General features: G+C 35.5%; 1 protein-coding gene across 1 annotated transcript in view; it reads right to left on the bottom strand.

Annotated features, from left to right (window-relative positions):
• Positions 1-18,569, bottom strand: part of LOC140435007 (chitinase-3-like protein 1) — a 44,523-nt gene that overhangs the window by 15,418 nt on the left and 10,536 nt on the right. The window contains exons 4-5 of the mRNA XM_072523667.1: positions 8,557-8,789; positions 4,512-4,639 (exon numbers count right to left, since the gene is read on the bottom strand). Coding sequence (XP_072379768.1) covers positions 4,512-4,639; positions 8,557-8,789 — 361 coding nt within the window. The remainder of the gene's footprint in view (positions 1-4,511; positions 4,640-8,556; positions 8,790-18,569) is intronic.

The raw sequence follows: 18,569 nt of genomic DNA, 5'->3' as shown, positions 1-18,569 counted from the left end.
ATTGCTTTCGAAAACTTTTTTTACGCAAAGTACCGTAAAATGGGTTGAAATTGATCCAAAGGGACGAAATTGATAATTAAGAATGATTCTGAATATTTTAATTTTTCCCTGAAATCTAAGAAGAAGCTTAACAGACGGTTGACAACGTCTCGTTTTAGTTAGTAAATACTAGCGTGAAATCTGTGATTGTTTAGTTGAAGTAAGTTTATTTTTTTTATGGAAAAAAGCTTGTTTTAATTATGACTCTATTTTTGATAAGTTTCTTTAGCTTCCTAACTTTCCAGTGCTTGACAAAAACTACATAAAAATGTGCGATTTTAACTAATTATCTCAATAGTTAAATTTTTTCTGTCAACACATGTAAAGGTCTGTGGGGCAAAATTGATCTCCTTCTCCTCTTCAGTGCTAATCCCTTTTGGGATGTGGTGACACCATCAGGCTTTAAAGGTTTTTCACGATTTCCCTCCATCCTTCTAGGTCCTGGGCTAGTTGTTCGGCTTCATGTAACCCTTGGTTACATGATATTCACCGGGGGCAAATTTTATAACATTTTTTCTGAAGAAATCTTAAATTAGTGCTTTTCAGAAAAATGATTTGAAATTATATAAGAAAACTCGTTGCTCGTCCATATAAGGACTATGATGAAGTAAGGATGTAAAATGCCCTCCAGAAAGTTCTTGAGGAAGGATGGTCCTTACCTCGCGCTGCCGAAGAATATAAAATTCCCTATGGAATCAATAATAATCGCTATACTGGCTGACATGGAAGAAAAAATGGTGGCAGACTGTATTTTTAGCGAACGAAGAAAAAACCATTATACAGCGTGTTGCAATATGCAGCGAGTGAGGAATTCTTGTTGACTTGCGAGATATAAAATATTTAGCCAAAGGTGTTGTGGATGCCCAGGGTCGACAAGTGCCGCTTTTCAAAAACAATTTACCTGGAACTGACTGGGTATATTCATTACTGAGACGGCATAAAGGCGTAAAGGAGAAATTATCCAAAAAGTGGCGACCAATATTAAAAGAACTAGAACTAATATTTCAAATGAAACTTTATGTTTCCTACTTCCAGAATTTGTGTAGAGAATTAGAAAATATTCCACCTAATAACATATTCAATTACGACGAGACCAATGTATAAGATAGAAAATAAGAAATAAGAAATAAGAAAATGATATTTTAACGCGGCACCAAATCCAAATATCCCGAATAGTTTTTTTTTTATTTTACTAAAGCAGCAACGACCATAATAATGTGTGCTTCGGCTTTAGGATTGCTGTTACCATCATACATAATTTATAAAGCACAAAAATGTGATTACAATGGACTGAAAATGAAAAGGTTCTTGATATAATCGCATCCATCATGGATGAATAGATTCACAGACATTTACGGATTGGTTTACCGTCCCTTTCAGATGGCTTGGAGAGAAACTCCTAATGATTGAAAAAACTATCACCCCACATTAACCACAATAGATAAGAAAGATTTTCCAAACTAACTTAATTAAATTAAACACTATCCTTCACATGGACACTATCCTACACATGGACAAAAAACAAAAACAACGGACGAAAACAGCGCTATAAAACGAATTATTATTGTTTTCCCTTTTGCAGCCACGGGAATCCGAGAAAGTTTTAAATAAGTTACCTAGAGGAGATGAAGAAATAGAGGGCCAAATCGATAAACTTGTCGATCCAGAAAAAAGTGTTGTAACTCAGCAACCTTATGAAACTGAAAACGACAGTGAAGAAGAGCCACCAAGTGATAACGAAACAGAAAGTAAAACGTCTAACTTGGATTTTTTTTTGTTTAAATGGCATAGGCAAGTGCCATACAGCCAGTCACAACATGAAAATATTCTACCCAGAAAGAAGATTGTGTAGTACAATATAAAAAGATAATATAAATTTCAAACTTAAGTAGCATTACAAATTTTAAGCATTAAAATTATTATTAAGGATAGGATAGAGATAAAACATGGACACTCGTTTCTCGTCTAGGGACCCATCAAGACATTGCTTTTAAGATAAACTAGATTGTGTCACAGTTAAAAGGTAATAACAAATGGGGTAAAACAGAGGTTAGGATTCTAATTACAGTTAAATATTAAGCTTACTTTTGCAAATAAATTCCATCAAACATTCATTTACAACTCTTATATTTAGAGATAGCACATATTGTACGGAGGAAAAATTTTGATGTTGACTAAATTTTTTATTAGAATTACAGTTTGTTTTGTATATTTTTTACATTCGGAGAAAATGTGATCTAGATCACCTTCTTTTTGATAGTTTGAACATCAATTTGAATTTACGATTTTTAGTTTGGACAGATGACTAGGATAGCAGGCGTATCCAAATTTTATTCTAATTATGGATGTTATATACCTTCGTAGAACAGAATAATTTTTAAACCAATAATCACTTTGGATTAAAGGCTGTATAGAAGCATATTGCGAGAAAGACTGCGTACTATATATACTATATATATATGCCAAGATTGTTTCCATTTACTATTGATATTATTTTTAATTATTGTTAATGCGTCTTGTCTACAGATTTGGTGACCAGCTTGCGTTCCGGTATCAATGGCCTTTTTAGCTAATAGGTCTACATGTTCGTTGTATTTAAGACCTATATGTGCTTTAACCCACAAAAAATGAAAAACTCTTCGGTTTTTATAAATGTCATAAACAAGTTTTTTAATTTGAAAGACATATATATATATATATATATATATATATATATATATATATATATATATATATATATATATATATATATATATATATATATATTTGATTTATTACAAGGAAAATTTAAAGTTTCAATGGCTAACATAACAGACAATGAGTCAGATACTATTGTAACAGATGTATTCTGAGTGTTTTCAAAGTATCTTAATGCTTCATATATTGCTACAGCTTCAGCACTAAAGATTGAAAAACTAGGATTAAGTCGACAAAGTGTTTCTGTATTAGTTGATGGAATGTAGAAAGCACACCCAATACCAACAATAGACTTTGAGGCATCCGCATAAATAACTAAAGAGTCTGACAGACTAGATAAACAGGACCTCAAAATATTGTTGCAAGCACGAATAAAAATGTTCTATGTTAAGATTATCCTCTGATTTAAAGTCATAATCAAAATTTGTCAGGCTTCTAAAAGCCTCACAAAGTGGAGGTGAGTTCTTAAGTCTCCAATATCGATTAGTTAAATCTTCTTCATTCAGTTTTCTGATATTTGAGTAGAGAGTAGTGTTACGATTTTATATATTAATACTTTTGACTGAGGTATTCTCTTCTATAGCCCAAGGGATTTTCTAGAGCTTCCACATGTAGAGCATTAATAGGCGTCAATTTCATGGCACCCAAACAAATACGCAATGCTGCGTTTTGAAACACATCTATTGTTTTCAGATATGTTTAGTTGCTGAACCATATAATATGCATCCATAATCGATAATTGATCTAATATAAGATCGGAAGAAAAGCAAAGAAGTTTCCACATCTGCACCCCACCATGTTTTTGTAATTGATTTGAGGAAATTTAGACCCTTCTTACATCTATCCAACATAAACTCAACGTGAAGTTTCCAAGTTCTAACTTGGATGAGTCTGATAATAATAATGGAGTTGATATTTTGCCTATAACAAGGATGGCATCAAAGAAAGAGTTTTTCTGTTAGTATAGGTATTAGGAGGAAGAAACAATACAATCGCTATGGGGCTAAAATTCAAAAAGCCAATGAAAAGGACCTAGACGTCGTAGAATATAAATCTACGAATGAAGTAAAGAAGGCCTTTAAATTGGTCGAAAATGATAAATTTTCGGTTGAAGTGAGTGATATTATTGTCATTTTGAATTGTCCTATCCTGAATACCTTAATTCAACAGAAACAGCTTGTATGTTTAAAAAACGTGTTGATGTATTATAGATGTACAATATCACTTTAAACTTAATATACATATGTTCAAAGATGTTTAAAATTATGTTTTTTTGATGTTCTACATTGCAGTACTAGCCCAACTTTGTCATTCTTTGGTTTAAGCACATTAAAGTCCACTTTTATGACCTGTTTCATACGATTACAATTTTTAGAAAATCTAAGAAACTAGAAAAACCTAGTTTGGGGCGTATTAGCATATTTTTGTTTTTTTTTTATGTGAATAAAATAAATCTGTAGGAAAGCAAATTGTGGTTTAAATGGCAATGATTTTTCAGAATGCTTACATTTTTTGAGAAATATTTATAACGTGGAGTGAACATGATCGACCGGCATTACATATTATGCTATTTTCATTTACTTAAAAATAAGTGATCAATTTCGCCCCATTCAGGGTATGAAATTGTTCATCCAGTTGCTTGCATTTTTTAGTAAAAATTTTAATCAAAATAATATTTTTTATGAAGAAATATTTAATATAGATCTTTTTGAATCATATTAGTAGAAAATATAATGACTTTTACAGTATAATATATAATTTGTCCGAATACTTACTGAGATAATTGAGGAACATCGTACGATAGTGCTACAGACGAAGCCCCAGCGGCGACAGCAGCTGATACTAATAGACCATTTGCTTCAAAAACTGCTTTGGTTTCCTTTAGTAGAGTTATAAAGTTTTCCTTAAAAAATACAAAAAAAAATACTTAAAGTTGATTTCATGTACGTAATCGAATTAACTATTTCCTAATAAAATAGTTTTATGGGCTAATAGATTAAAATACTGATAATATACAGAACCATATTTTTTGCAAAAAGTCGTCCCTCATAAAAGTCCAGCGTGTTCGTAATTTGGGGTACATGGCAATTCCTAATTTGGAGTACCCTATATTAGGCGGGGTACTGCTAGTATTATTTCCTTTTAGCTACATTTACAAGCAAACGAGTAGGCTGACAGATGTCAACGCCATATTCGGCTTTAAAGTTTTCTCGAAAAGTACATATCATAATAAAGGTACATACGTTTAGGATTAAAAAATTCTAGTAGTTTATACTTTCCACAACAATTTTAATATTTTTAATTTATTCGAATTTAACTAAAGACAATTTTTTCTGTGAAATAAAAAAATACTTTTTTTTCATATTCAGACTTCTATTCAGACTACTAAAAACGAACCATTATGGAATAAGGAACAAATGGTTTTCGCAATTTTAGCTGTTCGGCAATGAGTAATTCTCTTCTTCATGTGCCGAGATCGATTATCGAGCGTTGGCTATCAAATTGGCTATAGTAATTTTGTTGACGGTAGCTCGGAAAAGCGATGCAGAGGATCTGTTAAACCAATCTCTCAGGTTTCTAAGCCATAACGTTCTTCTTTGACCTGGCCCTCTTCTTCCGTCTACCTTGCCTTGTATTATTAAATGGAGTATATTATATCTCTCTGGGTGGCGCATAACATGGCCAAAATATTCAAGTTTGCGATTTTTAACTGTTTTGACGACTTCCGTAACTTTTCCCATCCGATGCAAAACAACTTCGTTACGAACTATATCCACCCAACTTATTCGTAGGATTCTCCGACACACCCAGATTTCAAAGGCTTCCAGTTTCTTGAGAAGTGTATCCGTCGAAGTCCAACCTTCGACACCATACAAAAGAGTAGAGAACACATAACATCTCACTAATCTAATTTTCAGACTTAAAGTAATATTGTTTCCACATAACAGTTTCTTCATCTTAAAGAATGCAGTTCTGGCCTTCTCTCTCCGTATTCTAATTTGTTTGCTCATGTCCCAGTTCTCATTTAGATTACAATCAAGGTAAGTGATACTGTTAGTTCTCTCCAGTTGTTCACCAAAAGCTGTTACCACTTCCGGTTGTATTGGCGTTTTACTGACGACCATCACCTTTGTCTTTGCAGTGTTTAGCTTAAGGTCATATTCATCACACGTTGTGGTAATCCTATTAATTAAATGTTGAAGTTCTTCGTAATTGCTTGCAATTAACACTGTGTCATCCGCATATCTCAAATTATTAATATTGACGTCATTCATTTTTATACCACATTGAACATTATCCACTGCTTTATTGAAAACGAACTAAGAATAGATGTTAAATAGTAGCGGGGACAAAATGCAGCCCTGCCTTACTCCTCTCCGCATTTGAAGCTCTTCAGAAGTGTTCCGGCCAATCCTGATGTTTGCGCGTTGATGCCAGTAAAGATTTTTAATAATGCGTAGGTCTTTATCATCAATACCTACCTGCTGAATAATGGCTATCATTTCAGTATGTTTTACTCGATCAAAGGCCTTCTCAAAGTCAATAAAACACATATAAACTGGATGTCCGACATCTCTGCATCTCTGTACCATAACCTGAATACTAAATAGTGCTTCTCTTGTTCCAAGGTTATTGCGGAATCCAAACTGTGTGTCACCAAGTTGTTGTTCTATTTTTTGGTACATCCTAGAGTGCAAAATTCGAAGAAATATCTTTAAAACATGACTCATCAAGCTGATGGTTCGGTAGTCACTACATCTTTTTGCATTTGCTTTTTTAGGTATCGTCACAAAAGTCGACAGCCGCCAATTCGTTGGTATATAGCCAGTTTCATAAATTTTATTAAACAGATGAAGGAGAGATATTTTACCTGAACTTTCGAAGAGCTTTATTATTTCACTCGGTATTTCATCTGGTCCCGTCGCTTTTCGGGTCTTTGCTAATCGTATTGCTTGTTCAATTTCGTCCATAGTTATGTCAGGTCCTGTAACTACTTCGTTAATTTTAAGCTCGGGCCTTTCATCACTAAACAGTTCCTCAATGTACTCTTTCCATCTGTCTATTTTATGCAAATTAGTGATAATCAGTTTTCCGTCTCTATCAACGATGTTATTTGCCTGTTTTTTGTTGTGACCTGTCAGTCCTTTTATTTTTTTATACATATTAAATGAATCATGTTTTCCTTGTAATTCTTCAATTTCTAAACATTTGTTTTCGAAGTATGTTTGTTTTTCAGCTCTTATTTTAGTCCTTATCTCTTTATTAATTACTTTATACTTTTCGACGTTTTGGTTCTTAAAATTGCGTCTTTTTTCCATCAAGTTCAAAATCTCATCGTTCGTCCACTGTTGCTTTTTTTGACTGCTCTCTTTTAAGTTTGGAGTTGAGTTGCTTATAAGTTTTGATTTGGTTCCAATGATCCTCGATGGATTCTTGTTGTTCATAATTCTCAAAATTGCACTCTAAATTGTTTGCAATCATCTAGCTATTGTTTCTAATAAAATCCATATCCAGTTTGTTATAGGATCGTTGTTGCTTTATCCGTTTAAGTTTTAATTTTATTTCGACTAACAAGTAATGGGCTACATGAAAATTGCGCGAACCCACAATACACCACAAACAACCTTAGAAAAGTACGTTAAGATGGAGGGAAATACTGAAGACATTTAGTGAATTCTCATTTAGGACGAAAAATAGTATTTTCGGAAGAAATTGAGTCACTGCTCGCCAATCACTGTTTAGAAATGGACCGAAGTTTTTTGGAAATTACACCAAAAGACGTGCGTAAATTGGCATACAGCTTGTGCAAAGCAAATAATATAAAAAACCCATTCAGCGTGGCCAAAGAAAGTGCTGAAAAAAAAATTGTTTGCAAGGCACAAAAAACGAAAGAATTATCACTAAGAATGCCTCAAGGAATATGCGCGTATTAAATCATTCACCAAAGAAAACGTAACATTATGCAACATAAACTGAGAATTGTGGAAAGAAAAGGAAAAAAACAAATTGGCGCAATCACTTCGGATCTTTGTTAATCACAGTAGTGTGTTTATATTCCAAAATATACAATCACAGGCCAATATATACCGCCCTTTTTAATTTTGCCTCGGAAGAATATGAAAATGGAACTAATGAATAGCACTCCGCCTGGATCTCAGTATGCGTGTTATATATTTGGCTGGTTTCAACAAAAAATTTTTATTGATTGGCTCCGTCATTTGGCCGTGGTATTTATGTCACCGTTTAAAACTTAGTATACGTAGGAGATCACAAACTGGCTTAGGCTTAAACAGTAACTCCTGCAGATTTTATGCCTGCTCCAACAGCTTCTAAAAATATCCTAAAAAAATAGTACAAGAAGTAACGAAGCTGCTATTGTAAGAAGTACTCCATACAAAGATTAATTAAAGAACAGTATTGAAAAAAGGAAATTACATTTAACTTCTGGCTTTAAAAGAAAGGTATATAATTTAAAAACTAATAAACAAAAAAACTAAACCTGTCTAACAAAAAAAGAAATTCTCAGTTTCCAAAGAAAAAAAAAATAAACATAAAAGAGGATCTAGCAGTTCTTGATTTTAGAGACATAGGATACCCTATGCCTCTAATATGGGGTAAAAACTTTTTTTTAAATACTACCTACTTCCTTTTGTATCTTTTAAACTGTGTCTTTTTACTAAACACTTAAAAATTGTTCGAGAAAACCTAAAATTTAAAAATAGTACCTAAACTTAATTACGTTATTTTTTAATAGTATTTGTAAAAAAAAGTACTCCATATTAGGCGACTTTCCTCTATAAATCATCACAACATATTTACCTTGTCAGCTGCAGCTCCACCACGTTGAGCTGGATATTCCCAATCGAAATCAAGTCCATCAAAATTATTACTTTGAACATATTGTAAAGCATTTTGTATAAATGTACTTCTCAGAGATGCTGATGCAGCAACAGTTGAGAATGTAGTAGAACCTTGGTTCCAGCCTCCGATGGCAACAAGAGTCTTTAAATTCGAGTTTGATGATTTTAAAGCAGTGAATTTCTTTAGATTATCTAAAATTAAAATGTTTAATTAAGATCGTATTAAGTATTGTTTTAAATTAAGAAATAAATTTAATTTGAATTTCTTTAATTACCTAGATAGATACCTGAATAAAAATGCGTACTATTTTTTTTAATTATTTTACTATAACTATACTACTAACTAAGCTATACTATAACTTATATTAAAGCAATTTCCTGGTCCGATGAATTTTTCTCGATTTTCTTGTTACGTTCCAAATTTAAAGTAGAAAGTCCCACCTCTATTTTATCAAAATTTAAATAATTCAGGACGTGTAAGAGCGGTTGCCTATAATATATTATAAGCAAGGTGGCGAAAATAAAATTAGTAATTTTTAAATAGGGGTAATGTCTGGCAAATTGTGCTGAAGTTAAGGGAACACGTCCTCTTTTTTGTGAAGAAACTAATTTAGATCGTTCTTTCTAGAGTTATCTTGGAAGAATTGGGATCATAAAATTGAAATTTTTGAATCTCGGTACTATTCGGTGACCTCCGTGTGTCAAGTTGTCAAGTGTTCGGAAAGACGACGGAAAGAAAGTGATTCCAGGTTTGAGAGTGTTACTGAAAGGTTGGGCTAGATTAAAAACGGCATTTTTGTTTTTTTGCTTTTGCTGCTGTTCCATGTGGGATCTGGACTAGTCCGAACCGTGTGGATATTCAAGGGGATTTGCTGCCTTCGTGGAAGGGTTTTTTTTGGAATATCCACAATTTCGCTAAAAAAAAAAGCGGATCTACAGTACACGTGAATACCGGGAGTCGTATTTAGATCAAGAAATTAGCCTTAATCACGAGTCCAAATAGCCGGCTACGCTTCGGTCCAATTTGGGATATTTCAAACCCCTAATCTGGCTAAGAAGGGTGAGTGTTAGAACATTTCGTTTTTAATTAATTAAAAAGTTGTAGTTATTTTTTTATCCCATCTCTAAAAAGCTATTCACATTTTTATCAGTTTTCATACATTCAAGTTCGGAGACAAGTTTTTTTTTGTATTGCTCCATTATCGCCAAAAGGCAGATAAACAAAGTGTTAAAATCAATATATTTATTTCCAAATAATTATTTTAGACACAGATGGTAATTAATGTTTTCTTGCTTCAGGGTTGGTTGGTTTGTTTGTTTTTTTCTGCTTCTTCTTCTTCGTATTTTTCCGTCTGGCTGTAATTTTTAACTTTTCAACATTGTCACACAAGTCTATGTACAGCGACAAGCGTATGGGATTTTGGATTGAAGACACGCTGAACTATAACTGGAATTCCACGCGGTGAAGTATATGAAAATTCGAGGTATGGATCGATAATTAATTTTCAACGGAAGATTTAAGCGCCGTCTAATTTGGTTTGCGGAATACAATAGTTTTTTTAAAGATTATTTGCTGTTAGTTTTTATTTTCATATTTACAAATACTTTACAGATTTTTTTTAAAGATAATTTGCGGTTTATTTTATTAATTCAATATTTACACATACCTATTTTAATTTTGTAAACTGCGTCTAAGGGGGGGTTATATATTTGAGATTTATTTTTTTTATATTATTTTCTGCGCACGCACTTGAGCTCACGTGGTGTCCTATTTGCGTTAATTATTTTTTTTTGGTTGGTATTGAACCGCACACCCCTTAGCGTCCGGTACTTTTGATACGTCTTACCTTTCATTTTGTTCTGTTAAGTAGAAATAACTTATGAATTTTTGTTAGGCAAGCAGAAGCCGCATTTTTATATTATTTTTTTATTAAGCCTATGGTAAAGTTAAATAATATTGTAATATGTAATATGTATGTATTTATTTTCAACTATCTTGGGAATCTATTTATTAAAATTGACTAAATTCTAATCTGACAATTTCATTTATTTTTTTATTTATTCAGGTTGTATACTGTTACTTAGTATTTTAGTAGTAAACCTATTGGTAAGTTGGTGGTTTATTGAATAGCAACGTAGGGAAGGCTGTGGGCCAATTTACCTGGCGCCCCTGATATAACTTCGGATTTTTTTGTTTTGTGGACCGCACGACCATCTCCACTGTTTTGTCTAGCCGCGAGCCATTCCCAGACTGTCACCGTATAGTACTTTTCTTTCCGGGTGTACGTCTGATTTATATTTGGTACAATTTGTAATTTTTTTATATAGATTCGGTTTTGTACGCCACATATTTTGGCGCCCAACGTGGGGCCCTTAATTAATTAACCTTTTTTTGTCAACCCCTTGTGTAGATTCCTTTTAATTAGTTAACCTAACGTGTTTGGGCTTTAATTGACTAACTTTGATTTATTTACTTTACCACTGGTTTTGCACTTAGTAGTAGTCTTAGAACTTCGTGTTTAGTGGAAGTGTATGCCAAGAAGTGCTTACTAGTTTTTTTTTTGTGTGACGTGAAGTTGGAAGAAGCCAAAAATGGAACTTAAAAGAAGATACTTTGAAGTGGTGTTGTGGAACTTAGAAGAATTATGGATATATTAGGACTTTGAAATATTTCTATTTCAGTTGGAGTTCAAATTTATTTTTTTGAGAAGTTGGACTTCGAAATTCTACATTGTGGTTTAACTTAGTTATGTTAGGGAATGTAAAATCTTTTTTTGAGATTATGTTGTGACTTGTAATTTGTTCTGAAACAATGAAATTTTGAAAATCTTTTGTGAAATTTTATAGATTGAATAAAGCGACTATTACTTTTATTTTGCTTTTGGTTTGCTCCCATTAATAAAGTAAACTGTACCTGTGTGTTAATATTTTTACTTATATCTTGATTTTGTTTGAATATTTGCTCCTTTCGGTTGATACATTTTTTTTTAAATTTTGAACTTTGGCAAGATGGTGCGAAAACTTGTACCCAACTACTTAAGGAAAGAGGAACTGGAATATGAACTCAAAATTCGTGGAGTGTCTACTGGCACTGTTGAGTCTATGAGGTCTAGTCTGTCTGATGCACTTAGTCGTGAGGCAGCAAATGAAAGCTTTAGATATCCTGAGCACCCATTCACCTTTTCACAGGATAAAACTGCAATCGAGACTAAACTTGCGGAGCTGAATACGGCTGTTGGAAAGTTTGCCGGAACTCCTACTTGTGCTGAGTCCTTGAGATTGCGGACACAGATTAACCATGTCTTGGGGAGAATTGATCTTATGGTATTGCCAACAGGTGACGATGCAGACGCAGCCCAGGTTGTTAAGTCAGACTTTCTTGCTGAGATTTTGAAGTTGTCACAGGATTTACATGATAAGCAGCATCCAATCGGATCTGGTTCGGTACCAGTAGCGCTCGATGTGATTTCGGTTTTAAATCAGTCTTTTCAGGCAGGGGTAGGACAAGTTCATGCTTCTTCTCCTGGAGCGATGTCACAAGCTGGTAATAATGTTTTTTCAGGGTCTGTCTCTAGTTTTTCTTCTGGGATGATACTTCCTCATAAATGGGGAATAGAAAAGTTTTCAGGTTCTGCTAGGGGTATGTCTATTTCTGCATTTTTTGAGATGGTGAATGAATTGAGTCTCGCTCGTCATGTACCAGATAGTATACTTTTGGAATCAGGTATAGATTTATTTTCGGATAAAGCCTATCAGTTTTATAAAGATGTTCGTCTACGTGTAGGGAGTTGGGCTGAATTAGTTGAAGAGTTTCGTAGGGAGTACCTGTCAGCTCACCATGGGGAAGCGCTTTTTGAAGAGCTTCGGAGGAGAACTCAGCATTCGTCTGAGACTATTGGAGTTTACTTGGCAATAATGAATAGTTACTTTAATCGCTTGCGTTGTCATGTTCCAGAGGAAGTTAAATTGTCTATAGTTATTAGGAATTTGCATCCGTTCTATCAAGATAGATTACGTGATCCTTTGCCAGCTACCTTGGAGGAACTTCGTGTTCTATGTCGCAGTATGGAGGAAAGACGTGATTGTATTAGGAACTATGTTGAACCGAATAGTAGGAAAATGAATACTTTGGAAAAGGACCTAGCTTATATCAGTGTGGATGCTGAAAGTTGTAGTAGTGTTAGTGAGGGTCCTGTTGCTTCATCCGAATCGGAGTCAGCTAGAGGAAAGTTTAGGACTTTAATCTGTTATCGTTGTAATCAGTCAGGCCATAAGGCAGTAGGGTGTCTAATGAAGAAGGAGGCTGTTCACTGTTTTAAGTGTAAGAAAGAAGGGTTTACAGTCAGAACTTGTCCTTCGTGTAATTCGGGAAACGGAAGGAAGCGCACCTAACTGGTCGAAGAGGTGTTGCCGACGTTGACTCGACCAACCTACGTCCTATTTTAGACTTTATTTTACATCATTCCGAAGGAGATGAACGTCCATATTTGAAAGTTAAAGTCTTAGGAAAGGAAATTTTGGGATTATTGGATTCTGGTGCTTCAAAGACCATTGTAGGAAGAACTGGTTGGAAATTTTTACAAAACTTGGGTTTAGAGTTGGATACTTCGAAGAAGACCGTTTGTAGAGTAGCGAATGGTCAGATGTGTGAATCGTTGGGGGAATGTTTAGTACCTTTCATGGTTAGGGATCGCTTGCGTGTCTTGCCAGTATTAGTTATTTTGGACGTACCGCACATTCTGATTTTAGGATCTGATTTTTGGCGTGTTATGGGTATCGTTCCAGATTTGAGGCATAACGAATGGTATTTTTCGGACGCTCCAGCAATGGTAGGTTCAGTGGATCATCTCCGAGGTCAAACTATTTTGACCGATGCAGAGAAGTCGCAATTGGAGGAAGTTATTAATAGAAGTCGTGAACTAATGGGCACTTCTCTTGGTTGTACTGATGTCACTGAGCATGTGATTGTTTGTAAATCTGCACCCATAAAACAACGTTACTATCCTGTATCCCCAGTAATCCAAAGCCATATTGATAAAGAGCTAGAAGATATGTTGGCGAAAGGAGTAGTGGAGCGATCGAATAGTGCTTGGTCGTCCCCGATTCTCTTGGTGAAGAAAAAGGTTCCAGAAGGTGAAGAACCAAAATGGAGGTTCTGCGTAGACTATCGAAAGCTTAATGCCGCAACAGAGAGGGATGGCTACCCATTACCGTACATCTCTAATATTTTAAATAAATTGAAGAACGCGCATTATCTTTCCACCATAGACATTAAGTCGGCGTATTGGCAGGTACCTGTTGCTAAGGCTTCCAGGCCTTATACTGCTTTTACGGTTCCTGGTCGAGGTCTTTTTCAGTTTTGCAGAATGCCTTTTGGATTACATAATGCCCCGGCTACATGGCAGAGGTTGATAGATCGTGTCCTCGGTCCGGAGTTGGAACCCTATGTTTTTACTTACTTGGATGACGTGGTCATCGTGACAAAGTCTATTGAAGAACATGTAAGGATCTTAGAGGAAGTCTTTAGACGCTTGAGAGAAGCTAAGTTAACCGTTAGCTGGGATAAATGTCAATTTTGTAGACCGGAACTAAAGTATTTGGGTCATGTGGTTGATAGGAATGGACTACATGTTGATGGTGATAAGGTCAAGGCTATGCTACGTATCCCAACACCCACATCCGTCAAGGAAGTTCGTAGCATCATAGGCACATTTTCCTGGTATCGAAGATTTATTCCTTCCTTTGCGACACTACTAGCTCCAATTACAGCGATATTGAAGAAAGGAAGAAAATTCAATTGGACCCCGAGTTGTGAAGAATCTTTTCAGAAAATAAAAGAATGTCTAGTTTCTGCTCCGATACTTAATTGTCCTGACTACAATTTGCCTTTTGTTGTCCAATGTGATGCCTCAGGATATGGAGTGGGCGCCGTGTTATTGCAGCCAGGCCCGGATGGTGACGAAGTAATTAGTTTCCTGAGCAGATCACTAACGCGTCAAGAAAGGAATTTTTCCACGACGGAACGGGAATGTTTAGCTGTGTTATGGGCAGTCGAAAAACTGCGTCCTTATTTGGAGGGTGTTCCGTTTACGGTCGTGACTGATCACGCATCCCTCGTATGGCTTCAAAATTTGAAGGATCCTACTGGAAGATTAGCTCGATGGGCGGTAAGATTGCAACAATATGACTTTAGGATTGTGCATCGGAAAGGAAAAGAACATGTTGTCCCCGATTTGTTATCTCGGTCAGTTCCCGTGCTTGATATGGTTGAAGAGGTTGTACCGCTTCCTAGTGGTGATAGTTGGTATGATAAACTTTGTAGAAAAATCGAGTCTAATCCCTTGAAGTATCCTCAGTGGAGAATGTCTGGTGGCAAACTTTATAAATACATCCGTCCCAGTCATGGATTTTTGGTCGAGGAAGTGGACAATTGGAAGGAAGTCGTTCCTAAGGGTCAACGATTGGAAGTGCTGAAGTTGTGTCATGATAGTCCTTTAGCAGGTCATATGGGGATCCTGAAAACTTATAAGCGTATTAACGAGAAGTATTTTTGGCCGAAACTGCGGAGTGATGTGTCTCGTTACGTTGGACGTTGCTCACTGTGTGCCATGCATAAGGTGGAACAAGGTAAGCCCAAAGGCTTTATGACTCCTCAACCTAAAGCTACTCAACCATGGGAGATAGTAGCAACCGATCTTATGGGACCTTTCCCAAGATCAACTCAAGGCTATAAGTTTATCTTAGTGGTAATGGATGTGTTTAGTAAATTTTCTTTGGTATTTCCGTTGCGATCCTCAAAAGCCGTGCATGTCGTTAAGAAAATAGAAGAAGAAGTTTTTCTCGTATTTGGAGTTCCACGTCTGTTACTATGTGATAATGGTGTCCAGTATACTTCGGGTATTTTCAAGAAAATGATGGAAACCTATGGTGTCTCAGTTCGTTATAATGCGTTGTATCATCCACAGTGCAATCCATCTGAACGCTATAACCGAACCCTTAAAACAATGATGGCAACTTATATAGCTGACAACCATAGGAAGTGGGATGAAAATTTGGCCAAACTAGCATGTGCTACGCGCACTGCATACCACGAGTCGACTGGTCAAGATCCCTACTTCATAAATTTCGGTCGGAAGATGGTAGTGGATGGACGAGATTTTTCCCGAAAGGACAAACTCGGAGACCCGGAGGACGAAGTAGCTAAAATGGGATATAATCGATCGCGTGGACTCCAGGAATTATTTGTTGATGTTAGAAAACGTTTAGATAAAGCTTCGGCTAAGTGTGAGAAGACCTATAATCTACGGAGACGTCCAGAGGAATTTCAGCCCCATCAGTCAGTATGGCGGAGAAATTTTGTATTGTCAGATGCCGCTAAATATTTCACGAAAAAGTTAGCTCCTAGATGGATAGGACCCTACTTCGTGAAGAAGAAAGTTTCCCCCTGGACATATAGTTTAGAGGATGAAAATGGCAAGGATCAAGGTATTTGGAATATTAAGGATTTAAGGATTAGTAACCCGACTGGTGATCCCGATAGGATTTAGGTCGGAGTAGAACGGACTAGCAAAAGTTTTGTCTAGTCTAAGTAAATTTAGTTAGTCTTTTGAAATTGGTTGTATTTATTTTTTTGTTGTGTCCGTGAAGGATGACTGAGTGTTGGCTATGATCTGTTCTTAGGATGTATTTGGATGGTCAACCGATTCGTTTTTTTTTTGTGTTAGGTAGCCAATACGAAGTCGTAGGGTTGCGGTAGCCTTAATTTCTTTTGATTTATGGAATTGAATGTCACTTAGGTTTGGTCAGAAATATGTTGTCTTCGATGATATGGCGTTGGGATTTGTTTTGATGTTAGTAAGCCATTCTATTTAATTGGGATTTTTTCGAAGCCACATAATTATGTTTTGGTGAATCTTGTTGGATAATAGCTTAGTTTTGGATGATTCACTAAATTTCGTTGTATACGGATTTAAATTCTGAAAGACCTATCTCATTTTTATTTTAATGAACAATTGGAATTACACTACTGTTTCGGTAGATGTTCCTCGCAGTATCAGTAAGAGTGGAATGGTGGAGAGTTTCTTATGGACTCATGTTATGCGAGGTATAGTGAAGTACTAGCGATGCCCCAGAGCTGGGAGGTCGCGAATAAGGGCAACATCCAGTAACCGACCTAATCAGTGTTGTCAGATTGACGTTGGAATTTGAAACTATTCTACTTGATCTCATACGATGAGAGATGACTGTTGTGTGGAAGTGGAGTAAGTGTTGTAAGTAAGTTGTTGCTTTGTGCGTGTGGTTTGAGATTGGTATGTCTTTCGTTGTCCAAGTACTTGCGCACGGTGAAGACGGTGTGGATGATGATTGTGTTGTGGACTTCGCTCGGAGTTTAGGTAGTGCGTCGCTAGCGCGAGGGAAAATTTTCTTCGTCTAGTTTTTCCTCGTAAATTTTCCTCTGGGAAAGGGAGGTGTTGTTACGTTCCAAATTTAAAGTAGAAAGTCCCACCTCTATTTTATCAAAATTTAAATAATTCAGGACGTGTAAGAGCGGTTGCCTATAATATATTATAAGCAAGGTGGCGAAAATAAAATTAGTAATTTTTAAATAGGGGTAATGTCTGGCAAATTGTGCTGAAGTTAAGGGAACACGTCCTCTTTTTTGTGAAGAAACTAATTTAGATCGTTCTTTCTAGAGTTATCTTGGAAGAATTGGGATCATAAAATTGAAATTTTTGAATCTCGGTACTATTCGGTGACCTCCGTGTGTCAAGTTGTCAAGTGTTCGGAAAGACGACGGAAAGAAAGTGATTCCAGGTTTGAGAGTGTTACTGAAAGGTTGGGCTAGATTAAAAACGGCATTTTTGTTTTTTTGCTTTTGCTGCTGTTCCATGTGGGATCTGGACTAGTCCGAACCGTGTGGATATTCAAGGGGATTTGCTGCCTTCGTGGAAGGGTTTTTTTTGGAATATCCACAATTTCGCTAAAAAAAAAGCGGATCTACAGTACACGTGAATACCGGGAGTCGTATTTAGATCAAGAAATTAGCCTTAATCACGAGTCCAAATAGCCGGCTACGCTTCGGTCCAATTTGGGATATTTCAAACCCCTAATCTGGCTAAGAAGGGTGAGTGTTAGAACATTTCGTTTTTAATTAATTAAAAAGTTGTAGTTATTTTTTTATCCCATCTCTAAAAAGCTATTCACATTTTTATCAGTTTTCATACATTCAAGTTCGGAGACAAGTTTTTTTTTGTATTGCTCCATTATCGCCAAAAGGCAGATAAACAAAGTGTTAAAATCAATATATTTATTTCCAAATAATTATTTTAGACACAGATGGTAATTAATGTTTTCTTGCTTCAGGGTTGGTTGGTTTGTTTGTTTTTTTCTGCTTCTTCTTCTTCGTATTTTTCCGTCTGGCTGTAATTTTTAACTTTTCAACATTGTCACACAAGTCTATGTACAGCGACAAGCGTATGGGATTTTGGATTGAAGACACGCTGAACTATAACTGGAATTCCACGCGGTGAAGTATATGAAAATTCGAGGTATGGATCGATAATTAATTTTCAACGGAAGATTTAAGCGCCGTCTAATTTGGTTTGCGGAATACAATAGTTTTTTTAAAGATTATTTGCTGTTAGTTTTTATTTTCATATTTACAAATACTTTACAGATTTTTTTTAAAGATAATTTGCGGTTTATTTTATTAATTCAATATTTACACATACCTATTTTAATTTTGTAAACTGCGTCTAAGGGGGGGTTATATATTTGAGATTTATTTTTTTTATATTATTTTCTGCGCACGCACTTGAGCTCACGTGGTGTCCTATTTGCGTTAATTATTTTTTTTTGGTTGGTATTGAACCGCACACCCCTTAGCGTCCGGTACTTTTGATACGTCTTACCTTTCATTTTGTTCTGTTAAGTAGAAATAACTTATGAATTTTTGTTAGGCAAGCAGAAGCC

Source organism: Diabrotica undecimpunctata, chromosome 2 (genome assembly GCF_040954645.1).
Source record: "Diabrotica undecimpunctata isolate CICGRU chromosome 2, icDiaUnde3, whole genome shotgun sequence".
NCBI classification, from domain to species: domain Eukaryota; kingdom Metazoa; phylum Arthropoda; class Insecta; order Coleoptera; family Chrysomelidae; genus Diabrotica; species Diabrotica undecimpunctata.
The sequence above is the reverse complement of the archived record's forward strand: the minus strand, read 5'-3'. Positions and strand labels throughout refer to the sequence as shown.